This window comes from Pagrus pagrus (assembly GCF_965226575.1).
Source record: "Pagrus pagrus genome assembly, chromosome: 2".
In the NCBI taxonomy this organism is placed as follows: domain Eukaryota; kingdom Metazoa; phylum Chordata; class Actinopteri; order Spariformes; family Sparidae; genus Pagrus; species Pagrus pagrus.
The window spans coordinates 16104071-16117609 of NC_140186.1; the positions used below are offsets into that span (position 1 = coordinate 16104071).

General features: G+C 43.4%; 1 protein-coding gene across 1 annotated transcript; it reads right to left on the reverse strand.

Annotated features, from left to right (window-relative positions):
* Positions 1–606: 606 nt before the first annotated feature.
* Positions 607–13225, reverse strand: n4bp2 (NEDD4 binding protein 2). Its single transcript, XM_084383012.1, has 16 exons — positions 12763–13225; positions 10105–11077; positions 9035–9159; positions 8706–8794; positions 8445–8521; positions 8166–8306; positions 5256–7918; positions 4739–4824; positions 4476–4521; positions 3962–4185; positions 3736–3860; positions 3463–3589; positions 2842–3018; positions 2527–2695; positions 2024–2147; positions 607–1915 (listed from the first exon to the last, which is right to left on the reverse strand). Exons 1-16 carry the CDS (start codon positions 13013–13015, stop codon positions 1870–1872), a joined length of 5445 nt encoding a protein of 1814 aa, XP_084239138.1. The 5' UTR covers positions 13016–13225; the 3' UTR covers positions 607–1869.
* Between the last annotated feature and the right edge of the window lie 314 nt (positions 13226–13539).

The following is a 13539-nucleotide window of genomic DNA, read 5'->3' on the forward strand; positions in this document are numbered from 1 at the left end:
GAAACAACAGAAAAAAAAACTAAAAACTACAAAATGAAAAAAAAAATCTGGAGGTCAGGACTTAAAAAGTGAGTAAAGTGGGTTTTTCCCCCATATTCAGGACATTGTAATTACATATGAGGGCACTATACACAATGGATTAGTATTTTTTTTTTTTTTTTTTACGCACAGCTCCAACTGTTACATACTGCTTCTCTCATTCAAATAGTTGCAATGGCAGTAAAGGTCAAAAAGAGAAACAAGTGTAACAAACACAAATAAGCACTATACTACACTATACTATCCAGGTCTAAGTTGAAATTGTTGATCTTTAATAAACATTTTGAAAAGGAGAGTTCCACTGGTTAAGCTACCTCGTGCTGAAGGGTGCTGACCCCTGTCGTAGGCTATATGTTGTTGGAGTAATGCCAGGCTGATTACAGGTTTTTTTTGGGGCTGATGGGTTAGGGTTAGGGTTAGATATACGCAGATACTGATCTTTCTCTGACATATCTGTGATAGGCCAATACCAGCAAATAATATCGATATATTGGTCAGACTCTCGACTAAGTAACTATCAAAGCTGCGTTCACGTATAAGACAAAAAATGTTTACCCACACATGAAGCTGTGAACATATAGGATTTTATTCCACAATACAATATCTTCTGTAAAAGCATATGAACAAATGAATAAAAAAATACAATTTTCTCTTTATAATTCATGTGTTCACAATATGTACAATTAGTAAAATGACAACACTTTTGTTGCACCTTTATGAAAATATCACAAATAGAAAAATGGAAGCAATTTTAAACCTACAAAACTAGTGTAGCAACCTGAGAGTACAACTGCTACAAAATTTGGCACAATGGATTAAGAAAGCTACCAGGAACCGGCTGGAAACAATTGACTGGCCTTGAAAGAAGAGAAACCCTAACATTGTTGAATCTTTACCTGAGTTTGCATGTGAACATATTAGCAGCTAAGCTTGGCTCGGCCTTAGGCAAAAGTAAATGAATAGTTGCAGTATGTTGCGGAGGCAGCTGCTAAGACAAAGGAGAATGATTGCTGCAGGGCTCACCGTGGAGGGTGTTCAAACTATTTAACGGCCTTTTGATCATCTGAAGAGTTTCAAGCTCACCTCCTGGTGAGCAGCACACTAACGCTCAAAGAGAAACAATTCTCTTCCTCATGAGCATTTGGTTTTCTCACTCACCTCTCAATGGACAATCTCTGATTAGATGACATGCATCAAATGTAGAATTAGTGCCAAATTAAATAATTAAATTGTGTTTCAAAAAAGGATGACATATTTCTTAAAATCCTAGAGAACATCCTCCAAGCCGACAGCATGCAATCATGATTCAATTCAAGTTTCATAAAATCTTTACATTACACCTCAAACATGTCTCCACATTGGGAAATTTTCCAATGATTAAACACCACCTTACCAACATGGAACCCTCAAAACACTGGGATCTTTTTATACTTTTTAAAAGGCATAAAGAAAAATGTAAAGCAAAATACACCACACTATAAAACACTTTTAAATACACAATGTGCATACATACTTAGCTTTAAAGATGCAAACAAATATCTGTGTTTCACATCAATGCAGTTACGTTAGCGATTAAGATCTGAATTAAGATTAACCTCAATTTAGCAAAGTTTAAGATGAAATTATATTTCCAGCGTCTATATGGCCGATGGAGAAAAAGAGAAAAAAGTACTAAAAACTGACAGATGTAAGAAACAAGATGGCCGAGTGCACCATACTGTATATACTGTAATGATTGTATATGTGGCGTAGAGAGACAGCAAGAGTGAGAGTGTGTGTGAGTGTGTGTTGTTCTCCATAGCAGCTTGAGTCCAAAAAACCAAGTTCTTCTCACTTCAAAGAGACTAACACGAGACCTGTCTTTGGCTCAGTGAACCTGAGAGATAAAGAGATAGCAGAAAGGTGGGTGAGGATGAGCATGTCGTGCATGTGTGTTTTGCATTTGTCTGTGTCTGTGTGTGTGTGTGTGTGTGTGTGCCTGTACCTGTAGTGTTTGTTGGTGAGGTAGTCTATAACGGCGGGGCGGATGCGGGCCACGCCCCCCTGGCTGTGGTTCCCTCTTCCTGTGATGACAGAGAGCTGAGGTCGACACAGACCCTGCTCACATTCTACACAGAAAGAGGCCAAAGAAGAAGAAAAAACACACACACACACACATACATCAATCAGTTAACAGGAGTGTCACAACACAGGTGCAACACTGGTTTGCAAACCCACCCAGTACTCACAAAGTTCAGAAACAAACCGTCTGCAATTATATCTAAATCTCTCTAAATCATTCTGGACACAATCTGTTCATGTAAGCCTCAAAATTGGACCCTTGACACATTTACACATACTTAACATTGCATCATCAACTTAATTCTTCATGTCTATTAATTTTCAGAAGTTGGTAGGTCTGCAGTCAAACAACATGACAAAATGTTCTCTCTCATCTTCTTGCTGTGGTCATTCTGAGTGTATACAGTAATGTATATTTTTCATTACCTGTAGTTTTGTCCTGTAAGACCTGGGCCAGATGCTCCAAGGCCTCATCTACATGCAGCCCATGGAGGTCCAGGATGTTGTTGGGCAGCAGCGATGAGTTGACCCTCTCAAAAATCTGAACTGCTGCACGGTGATTGGCCTCATGCATCCTCTTGCCGTGCAGGTGTCCCTATGAAAGAGGTGATACAAGTTGACTTACTGTGAGCAGAGAATTCATTATTAAAAGAAGAGCTGCACCTTTGAAACAAAATTTAAAAACTACCTACAAAGTGCGTCACAGGTCAAAATATTACAGTAAAACATTAAGCTCCTCACCTGCTGCGCGTAGAAGGAGGCCACTTCTTTACGTCCTTGCTTGAAGGCCTCAGCAGCCTTGGAGAAGCACTCCAACTGTCGGCTCCTCTGTAGGCTGGCCTCGGCCCTGAAGTCCTCATAATCTGGGTCCTCCGTATCCTGATAGTCAGGTACGATAGACTCCGGGGGCTTTTGCCTCTGACAAATTAAAATGGAGCACAGTGATACAGACTTATTAGCTATTCAAGGGTGGAAAAAATAATCAATAACTTCTGTCTACATGAAGTGATAGTAAGGTTTCCTTTCTTGACTGCAGATATTTAGTCTATACCAAGTTTTTTTCTTGCTTTTAATTCAATTTACTTACTATTATAAGAGTGTACATTTCTCTGTGGTAACATAGTTGTGATGTATTGTTGATGAACTCTTGCTACATATAATATACCACAACACTGCCTGTATGGTGATACCATGTGGCTACTGTCAAAATATCCTGGCAGTATGGTGCATGGATGGCAAATAAATGCTAAAAGGGAGCGGTGGGGAAAACCACATAGTAATCATGTGTTACAAATATAAGTTAGTTGTTAACATTTGCCCTGTTCCACTGTTTGCTTCTCCCTCCACCGTGTTTGTGAATACCTTTTCCCTCTCCTTGCTAGCTGCTCTGTGGTGGTCAGACCAAGGTGCCTCTGGGGCGACCACAGTCTTGACGGGTTCCTCAGCCAGTAGAGAGCGAAGGAAGAGCTCTGTCTGGGTCAGGCTGTAACTGTGAGCACATACAGAAGTATGTCAGGAGTATAGAAAAGTGTTTTCAACACATAAGATCCATACATTTGAATTCTCAAAATTATGTGATGATGAATTCTCCGTCACACAAACCAAATGTCTACAGTCTCAAATGTGTTTTCTTACTTGTGGTCTCTGAAGATGTCCTGTAGGAAATGCCTGTCAATGGTGGGGAAGAGGGAGTACAGGTGGCTCTCCTTCAACAGGGCGGCTCCGTCACGCCGGTCGAGGTCAGAACGACTTTGTCTGGTCTGACAGAAGGACAGTTGGAACAATCAATACCAACACATTTTATTCAAGATGTTCCGCAGAAAATACTATAGTCCGCAGGTGTAAAAGGTGTGTGTGTTACCTTTTCCTCATTCTCCTGCAAAGCCTGCTGCTCCTTTATAATATCTCTAAGAGAGATGTGGGGGCGGGACACATTCCAATGGTCCATGAATGGCATCTGACTACGGGCCTCTGGTTGGCTGTCCAGTGACACGTAACCATCTGCACTAATCAAGAAAGGTGGCGGCTGTGTCTGGTCTCGTTGCCCAGGTTTGGCTACATGTGGCTCACCCCAGTGTACTGAACCTACACGATCAAAAGTCGGCAATAAATGGTTGTGTTATCTATTTCTTTGTTTGACGGGGACAATACACTGTACACACTGTTACAGCAGGTCCCACTCATGGTTAGGCTTTTGAATTCAGGGTGAGAAAACCAAACATACATATGGAAGGAAGAGATTGAGGGTTAAACAACCAAACTGATGCAGGTTTCTACCTGTGCATACATAAGTTTGTGTTGAACATAGTATTGATCATATGCTGTCATCACAATTGAAATGTGTGTCTCAGTGTCTGTGGGATGAGGGTACTTACTCTCTTGAAGCAAATGAAAGGAAAGAGTTGCTTGTCTCTGTTTTTCCTGTAAAACAGCATTCAGTTAATTTAATGAACAGAGACCCACTCAGACTGGCTCACAGTAAATCAAAATATGTAGATTTTTAATTGTATGGTTACAACTGATGCTGCCGAAACTCGTTATAAAGCTCTGTAAAGCCAGCTGATAATTCTCATGACAAGCGACCCCTTTCACACTGTCATTTGATATACTGTTATTATAGATAACATAAAGAGCTCACCTGAATGGTTTCCTTCCACTTCTGGTGGAGCAGTTTAGCCAGGTTCAGGTCCATCTGCACTGCATTGTCATCAGCAGAACACATGCCTGAATATTGTGGACAGGAGAGGAAAGATACCCTTATGTCACTTCTGAGTGAAATAAGAAGACTTAATGGGTTATCAGTTCAGTTATTCATTAATGAAAACGAAATGCCTCGGCACGTTTCAAACAAAGTGCTTGTCCGATCATCTAACAGTGTATGAAACCCCATTTCAAATTGCTGAATCTTGAGGTCAATTCTGTTTAAAGATAGCATTAAAGAGACTGTCCAAAAATCATCAATTTTATTTTGAAAAAAGAAGAAAAAATGTTCCTTTATGTGACAGTCGGCTTTTCACCTCACCCTCAATGGTGGCCTATGAGAACAGATTTAGCCTTTTTACATGAAGGAAAACACGTCATATGACTTTGAAGCATACAGAAGCTTTAAGGCTATAGTGGTTGAAAAGGGTATTTTTCACCTGTGTGTTAGTTACCTGGGTCTACTCCGACAGGACCGAACAGTTCAGTTAGCTGCAGTGCCACCTCGGTGGGTAGTTTCAGCTCCACACTCTGAATGTCCAAGTGTCGACTCCTTCCCTCCTCCTTTAGCCTCCTTTCAGTTCTCTCCACCTCCTTCTGTCTTTCCTCTCTCTCCATCTGGTCTAGCTCAGCCTGCAGCAGCCGGTGGACCTCGTCCATGCTGGCAATCTCCTCCTCAATCTCCATTCTTGAATCTTCAATTATAACTCCATCATCAAAGCTTACACCCCAAGCGCCGCCTTCTAGGTCTGCTTCTGATGCCACTTCACTTTCAGTGTTGCCACATCTCTCCCTTTTGTTGACTGCTTGAGGAAGACTAAGTTCTGTCTGAGGAGATTTTGAAGTTGCATCAGGATTATCTTTGTTTCTAGTTAGAACTCCAAAACTTAGTTCAATGGCCTTATCGGCGCTCTCATCTGACTCGCTGACGGTCCCACAGGTTGACTGAGTCCGTTCCTCAAACCCAGTTGGCCAATCTTGAGGGCGCTGCTCATCTAACACATCAGGGCATAACCTGGTTTCTACAGGCTTTCCTAAAGCTCCACACAAATTGGATGTGTTCTGGTCTTCTTTGCCCCAGGTACCATCCTCCTCCTCTTTCTCACCATCCTCATCTCTGAAGAACCTCTCTCCAGAGTCCAGCAGCAGGTTGGTGGTCCATTCTAGGTCCTGATGGCATTTGTCATACAGATCCTCTAATGTATCAAAACTAACCAGTTTAAAATGGCGGCTGAGAATGCGCAGGCTCTCAAGCCGGTCTTGAGTTGTCCCGAGCTCTATCTCCTCCACCTGTGTGCCTTTCTCATGTACAACGCGGTAGGGCACCTCTCTGTGGCCGGAGGACTGAAGTGCAGAAACAGGAGACGACAGTTCTGGCACGAAGCTAGAGGAGTCGCCAAACAGAATTGCGATGCCACAAAGTTGGCTGCACGAAGTGACGGATGCTTCATCCGGGTAGTCTTGACGATTCAGACGCCAAAGAAGGGCAAAGTCTTGAGGTTCTGTCTGGGTGGAGCAGCCTTCGTCTTCCAGAGGAAGTGAGGAAGGATTCAGGTGTGCCTCGGATTTGGACTCGGTGAACAGGTCAAAATTTGGTTCAAGGCTGGTGTTACAGTTGGATTCAACATCTGTGTTAAGACCACTATTCATATTTGGGGCAGTCGTATTGGGACACTCAAGAGTATTCAGAGAAGAAGCAGGGCAGTTTTGAGTAAAGGTGAGGGCTAGTTTGCACTGTTTCCCTGATCTACGACCCTGACGCTGCTTTCTCTCCTGACTGCCTCCAAGGAAAGCACCGCTGTCTGCTTCCACAGAGCCATCGCACACAGGACTCTGACACACCTCACTAATATGACTGCCATCAGCCTCAGCTGTATTCTCTGTGCAGTCATTTGTGTCCACATGAGGAGGACCAGTACTGGGCTCTTTGCCAGCCTCACCTTCAATATTGTGGCCTCCTGCTCCGTCATGTTGTACATTTGCCTCCACATCTTTGGAGATAACTAATGAATCCGCAATAAGAGCTGAAAGGGGAATTGTTGGGTTAGTCGATTTCAAATCCACAGATCCTGTTTCTCTGTCAATCTCTACCATATCATCGTTCTCTCCTCTGGTGCCAATTACTTCATTTTCAGTTTTAGGCGCCTCCCAATGATCAAGTCTCGATTCCCTGACCTTACAAGAGTCCGCTGCCTTCCAGTCTAAAACACAGTCAGGTAATTCACCTCTGCTGCTGTCAACTCTGTTTATGTTTTGCTCTCCCTTCTCACTATTAGATGTACTTCCACCTGCCTCCTCTTCTTCCTCTAACTCCCCTTCAGAGCTCGGGGAAATTGAGGACGAACGGGAAGAGCCGGTCTGAATTGCAGCTTCACCAGTCTGAATAAGATCAAGAAGCTTCTGAAACTCTGCCACATTAGGTACCGGCCGCACTTTTGTTTTATTTTGGTTTGCTTCTTGAGGCACACCCTCAGCTTCCTCCCCGGTTCCTTCTGTATTCCTTTCTCTTCTCCTCGCCTGTCGCTGTCCGAGCGACCCTTCAGAGGGCCAATCTCCTACAAAGTCCAACATCTGGTTTCTCCCATCACTTGCCATCTCAACCCCTTCTGCTTCCTTAGTCTTTTCTTTCTCCTCACTGTCTGATTTTTGAGTATCTTTCACCAGATCTGCAGGCTCCAACCTGTCAAAACCAGACCTCCTGCTTGGCCTTTCTCGCCTCACTCTTTGTTTGATAGACTCGGAGAAAGCCACAGGCAGTTCATCCCCACGGTGATCTTCGTTCATCACCGACTCCACAATGCAATCTGGGATTCTCTGATCTCCTATTGGTATATTCAGCTCCAGCTGGGCGTCCAGCTCTGAGTCTAATTCCCCCAAATCCATGTCAGGGTCCCCATCTGACATTTCAGAGTTTTCTGTGAGTCTTCCAGTAGGTTGAAAATTGAGGGACTCTGTAGATTTGTGGGCGCCGTCCTCCAGTATTCCCACCTCACAGGAACGGCCGATAGATGACACGTCTGGGAGGGAGGAAAACAGCTGAGGGCAGGACTTCTTACATCCCTCAGTCAATCCAGGCTGCTCTACAAGGTCAGGACAAGGTGCTTCAGAAGACACCAGCCTAGAGAAAACCAGAGATATGAAAGGATCCAGTCAACATAACTTGTGATGGGTGAACAATAACGACATTATGCCTGGTTTAGCGCAATGATTTGGATGATTAGTGTTTATATTCATTACATGACTTCAAGAATATTCACACAGACTCCAAATTAGATGCTTAACTCTGTTATACGAGTCACAACTGGGTCTTCTTTATCAAAATGCAATGTGACACAGTCAGGTTTAAGCCGATCAGCGGCACTCACTGTGAGCTTCTGTTCTCCAGAACAAGGCGCTGTTTAAACTCTGGCATCTGTGAACCCATGATGGACTGGACTGAGACAAAGCGCTCATATCCCATGAGCATGCGTCGAATTGTTTCCGCCGGCACATTATGCGTAGTACGTCTGCATAGGCATAAAAACACACATGTACAAACAGATACAAGATTCAAAACTGAAATACTGTCTCAAAATGTGGGGGAAAAAATAGTCTAAGTTCTACATCAAAAACAGATGCGACTGTAATCCCTCTCTGTCTCTCACCTCTCCAGTTCTCTAGGCTTGTTCTTCCACCAAGTGTCTGGCTCTCGGAACAGCACCTTGTATCCATGTTTCAGGGCCTGTAGGACAGATGGGGCACCAATAAGGGGCTCGAGCCTAACCCATTTACAGTGTAATGAATAAATGTAATTTAAGAGGGGGTTTTATGAACCTCTTCTCCAGAACAATAAGTGCTGCAGCATAATCAGCTGGCCATGTGAGATCTGTTGCTTTGCTTTATGCGTTGCAGGCAGGCTGACTGACCTGAATCACATAGGGTCTCATCTCCCAGCCCTGCATGTTGGTGTTGTCGATGATGATGGGGTTAACACCCCTTTCAAAAGCCTCCATGGCTATGTAATAAAGTTGGCACAAGGAGAACAAAAAGATTATGTCGTTATATTGCAACTAGGGTAAAAAAACAAAACAGCACTAAGAGGGAAACAATGGCAATCAATTACGTAGATAAAACAATCATGCTGCATCACTTCTTATCAAAAGTGTGTGTGTGTGTGTGTGTGTGTGTGTGTGTGTGTGTGTGTGTGTGTGTGTGTGTGTGTGTGTGTGTGTGTGTGGGTGTGTGTGTTGTTTACCTCGTTTGTGATTCCACTCATGAGCCTCCCCAAGGGCAGCGGGGTCAAATTGATATTCTCCGGTGCGAGTGAAATAGTCATCAGTGGACAGTTTAACTCCACCTGGGTTATGCTCGACCAAGGCTCTGCAGACACGCAGACACACACACACAGATAAAGACAGCTTCCAAGTGATGTAACACAGGTTGTGATTGTTTCAGTAAAAGTCCACGACTCTTGGGCTATTGTAGTCGTTCTAAATTTATCTTTGTTATCTTGACAGAACAATACTTTCATGATAAAGGTCTCACATTTCACTACTGACACATCTGATCTATTTAAATAGTTTGATCTTGTTATGTAGCTATCCATTCAGCAAATCATATTACCCTGATTTACACTGATCGCTGTGCTGAATCAACAAAATAAGACTTTTTATCGCACATCAATCAAGCATGCTAAAGTTGAGAATATTAATTTCCCATTGCTACCATATCTACTTTAACCAGATTGTTTCCCAGTATTGAATGTTGTCAGCATTTTACTTGTAAAAGAGTATTTTACAGGGAATGGGAAACATAACGAAACAACATAGTTTCAAAATGTTGAATAAGGAGGTGCAATCTGACTTTTTTGAGACTTTCCAGGAAGAGGCCATTTCACAGTGAAGTCACAAGCAACCAGCATTATCAGCTTTAGCTTGCAGCCTTGACCTTGGCACAGACAAAGGTCTCTGCTCTGAAGACTGGAGGGCTCACAGTGGTAAGAGGTGCTTGACCATGTAATGTCATGTATGTCAGAAGTCAAATTTTAAAATCATTCCTAAAAGCTCAATAACAAGCCAACGAAACAGGAGTGAACAATCTTCTTATAAAGTGCGTCTCTGATTTCTCAGCTTGTGAGAAACAAAACATTTGCAGGCCAAATGAGCACTTTCCAACAACAGTAATGGTTGTTTCTTGTTCATGGCATGCAACCAAGTCTTGGCTGTGCTGGCTGTAGCTGTGATGCAACTACAAAACAGCACTCCTGAGTAGCATATGCTACAAGAGAGCAAAGTGTATTGCTATCAAGTATTCAAACATTCTTACCTTGCCAAGGTCGACTTGCCAGATCCTGGAGCACCACGTAGCAGCACAAGGACCTTCCCTTGCAGACGAAGCCTGCTGTGCTGGGCAGGAGGATGGGGGGCAGGCAGGGCCCAGGATTTTGGGATAGTAGCAGAAGGTTTGAGAGGGGCTTGACTGACAGGGCCCTGACTCAGCCATGGAGAGGCATGCCTGGGTTGTTGGCTGGGCCAGGTGAAAGGCGTTTGAGCCACAGGAGTAATGAATGCTGGCCCCTGGTTTCCATGGATACGGGGAGAAAACACAGGCGCTCCCAGGTTCCAGGATGACGGCATGTAGCCAAGCGGCTCCTGATTCAACATGTTCACCTTAGATCTTGCCCCTCCGACTATCGCTTGAGAGGGCATGACCCCAGCCTTTTCTGACGGAGGTTGTGATGGGTCCTGCTTTTTATACACTTGGAAAGCCGAAGGACGTCCCGAAGCTGCCAGGTCCAAAGTAGGCTTCGGCCTGTCTGCAGGCTTTTCTGCCATCAGATGTGTGAAATCCACTAACGACTGCTGTTCCTCTGCGGTCTTGTCTTCCCAATGGCTGAGCTGATCGAGTGGAGAGGACGCTCCAGAAACGTTCTCCACTAACCCACCAGAGGGCCCTCTAGATCCAGGATGCAGGCTGGACTGAAGCAGCTCAGGGAGGACCTGCTGTGGGAATGGTAATGGAGGGAAAGTGGATAAATACTGGCTGCTGTGGCGCTCTTCCTTGATGTCTTGCTGCGTGGTTAATGTCTCTAGCTCCTGATCGACCAGCAGGTCCAGCTCTTCTGTCAGGAGGTTGGTGGAGAGAGCAGAGGGATCTGGGTCCGGTCTAGGTTCAGAAAAGTGGCCCGGGCTGAGCAGGGCTGCAGCTGTGCGCTCGAAGCCAGAGACAGGAGAGGGTATAGGACCTGCAACTTCAGCAGCCACAGAAAGCTCCAAGAGAGAGTCCATTGCATTTTCAACTAAGACACAAACAGAGGAAACAAGAAAAAGAGAAGAGTGAATCCATCAAGTTTACAACTCATGATTCAACATTTCATTATTTGATTTCCTGGAATTTGCATTGATGAGCTCACGTAGATCAAAGAGTGTGTTAATAATAATCAAATAAAAATAAACAAAACAAGCCTTACTATAGCAATGCTATCAGCACCACCAATCTAAAATGATTAACAGCATTTCAAACATGCCATTACAGAATGGACAAGAATACAAGAATGGACGTTAAATGGACGGACGGAGTGCTCCCTGGATAAGTGCTGTTACAGGGCCCAGCTGTTCTGCTTTTTACTTTTTAATGTTTTAAAAACTGAAAATTTGAACTCATTTTAATTTTATGTCGTGGGAATTTCTCAGTTTCAAAATAGCTCCACTGTCCCCTTTGCGCTGGGCTCTACAGTAAGAGCTGTCAGGTTGCAAATGGTAACCATTTTGAGAAATTGGCAAAATTCTTGGGCTTCTGTTGCTATTAGTAGTAACCATGTTTGACCAGTAAAATAAAAATAAAAAGTTGCGACAGCAAACCGCAAGAAGTGCTAGTGTAGTCACAATATTGCAATTTAAAACTTTGATACAATTCCTTGAAAAAAAAAAAAAAATCAACATTCGATAATATATTCAATACCACGGCGGTGAAATTGCCAAAACATTGAGCGAATAACATTTTTTATTCAAAGATAAATATAATAAGTCTTGTGTAAGGAAAAAACAGCTATTACTGGAGTATCGATACTGCAAAAAATTAGTGTTGAAACAGTTTCAATTATGAACTATTATATTTCCATACATCTAACAACACTGAAACGTGTCTACCAAAGTAAATACATTTATAATATTTGTTGCATTACTAATATTTAAGTATTGCCGCTAGGGCCTGAACCCAAACCAGAGATTATCGCTGTTACAGTTGCAAATACACTTAAGATTCAAATTCTGTAAATTATCAGACATAAAGAAACAACAAATAACTTTTTAAACATTGCTTGTCACGTTTTCATTTGGACATATAACTGCAGGTATCTCAACTACTTAACATCTACACCAAAAACCGATGCCTGCACTTTTAAACTAGTGTTGAGCTCGTTATACAGTGTACATGACAGTGGAGGTTAGTGCAGTGCAGGTGTCTTATGCACAGAAGCAGGTTTTTGTGTGTAATTTTGTGAAATACTGCTACCATGCCTGTTCAGACAGGACTCTGAAGTCATCTGACCTTTGATTAGTGACATGTGTGCCCCCCCCAGGCTCTGAAACAGGCTTTTACTCTTATATCAGTCAGCAATGTGGACAATTTAATCGAGTATTTTTTACTCTTTCGGTTTTTATTCTGCTTTACTGAACTAAAAGTCACCTGGTCACTGGCATTAAACGCACCCATTATGTATTATAGACTGCCATGTAACCGCTGCAGCTCACGTGTACAGGTACAACAGGTGGGAGAGACTAGTGACAAGTTGTACTGGGTGCCACTTTAGGTGACTACTTATACTGTCAGTAACACATATGGGACCTCCACTGTCAAGTAATTTGTAGTGGAAACAACACTGCTAACAAGCTGCCAGCTAACTGGTTAGCAAAGTTACACTGCATAGCATTGCAAAGAGTCACACAGCAGGCTGGACTCGTGGGCTTCCGTGTTCACAGCTACCTTTAAAATCACACTCGGACAGCACGATGTAAATAACTTCAGGGTCCAGGTGTGAGAACATCTCCTGCATGCTTTTCACGATTTTCTCCTTGTCGGAGCTTGAGAGCGAGGTGCTGGATGGAAAGTTGTTCGCCATTGCGCCGTCAAATCCCTGAGGTAGTCGGTAACCCGTGTTGTGGCCGAGGCTTCCCCCTTCTGGCGGCCCGCCGGGAACTCTTGCCGGGCTCTGACCGTTTTTCTTCCTCCGAGGCATGCCGCTGCCGAGCTGTAGCCGCCGGGTGCTCTCATTAGCGGTCACACGGAGCTAACTAAGTAGCTGAGGGGCTACGAGAGGGTGGTCCGGAGCTGAAGACATGCTAGAGTCGAGTAGACTAACCAAAGTCGACCAACTGAAGGTTGTGATCAGTTACAGCACTCCAAGTGGTGGAAGCAGCGCAGGAGATCACTGGGTGAACTCGGTCCGCCAAAGAGGTAACACCGGAAACCAACACGGTGACTTCAAAATAAAAGCCTGGCCCTCCACATGGTTCCCGTTCCAGTGTTTTTAAAGTAAAAGAAGCAATTTAATAATGACAACCTATGTTGTTGAGTATTAAAAAGCCTAGGCTTGCTAGACACATTTTATAAATTGATCGTGTTGTGTGTAAAATCGTAATCTGTGAAGAAACTAGTAGCTGAATGAAATATCTCCATCTGAAAAGTAGTTGATTAAAGGTTTAAAGTAACATAACATGGAAACACTCAAGTAGGATTTAAGTAACTTAAATTTGTACTGGG

Excerpts from the sequence above, each read along its gene's own strand:
- n4bp2 (XM_084383012.1), bottom strand. The coding sequence starts at position 13,015 with ATGCCTCGGAGGAAGAAAAACGGTCAGAGCCCGGCAAGAGTTCCCGGC. Across the intron at positions 3,019-3,462 it reads CTAGCAAGGAGAGGGAAAAG|AGGCAAAAGCCCCCGGAGTC; the intron begins GTATTCACAAAC and ends TTAATTTGTCAG. Across the intron at positions 2,148-2,526 it reads CTTACAGGACAAAACTACAG|AATGTGAGCAGGGTCTGTGT; the intron begins GTAATGAAAAAT and ends CTTTCTGTGTAG.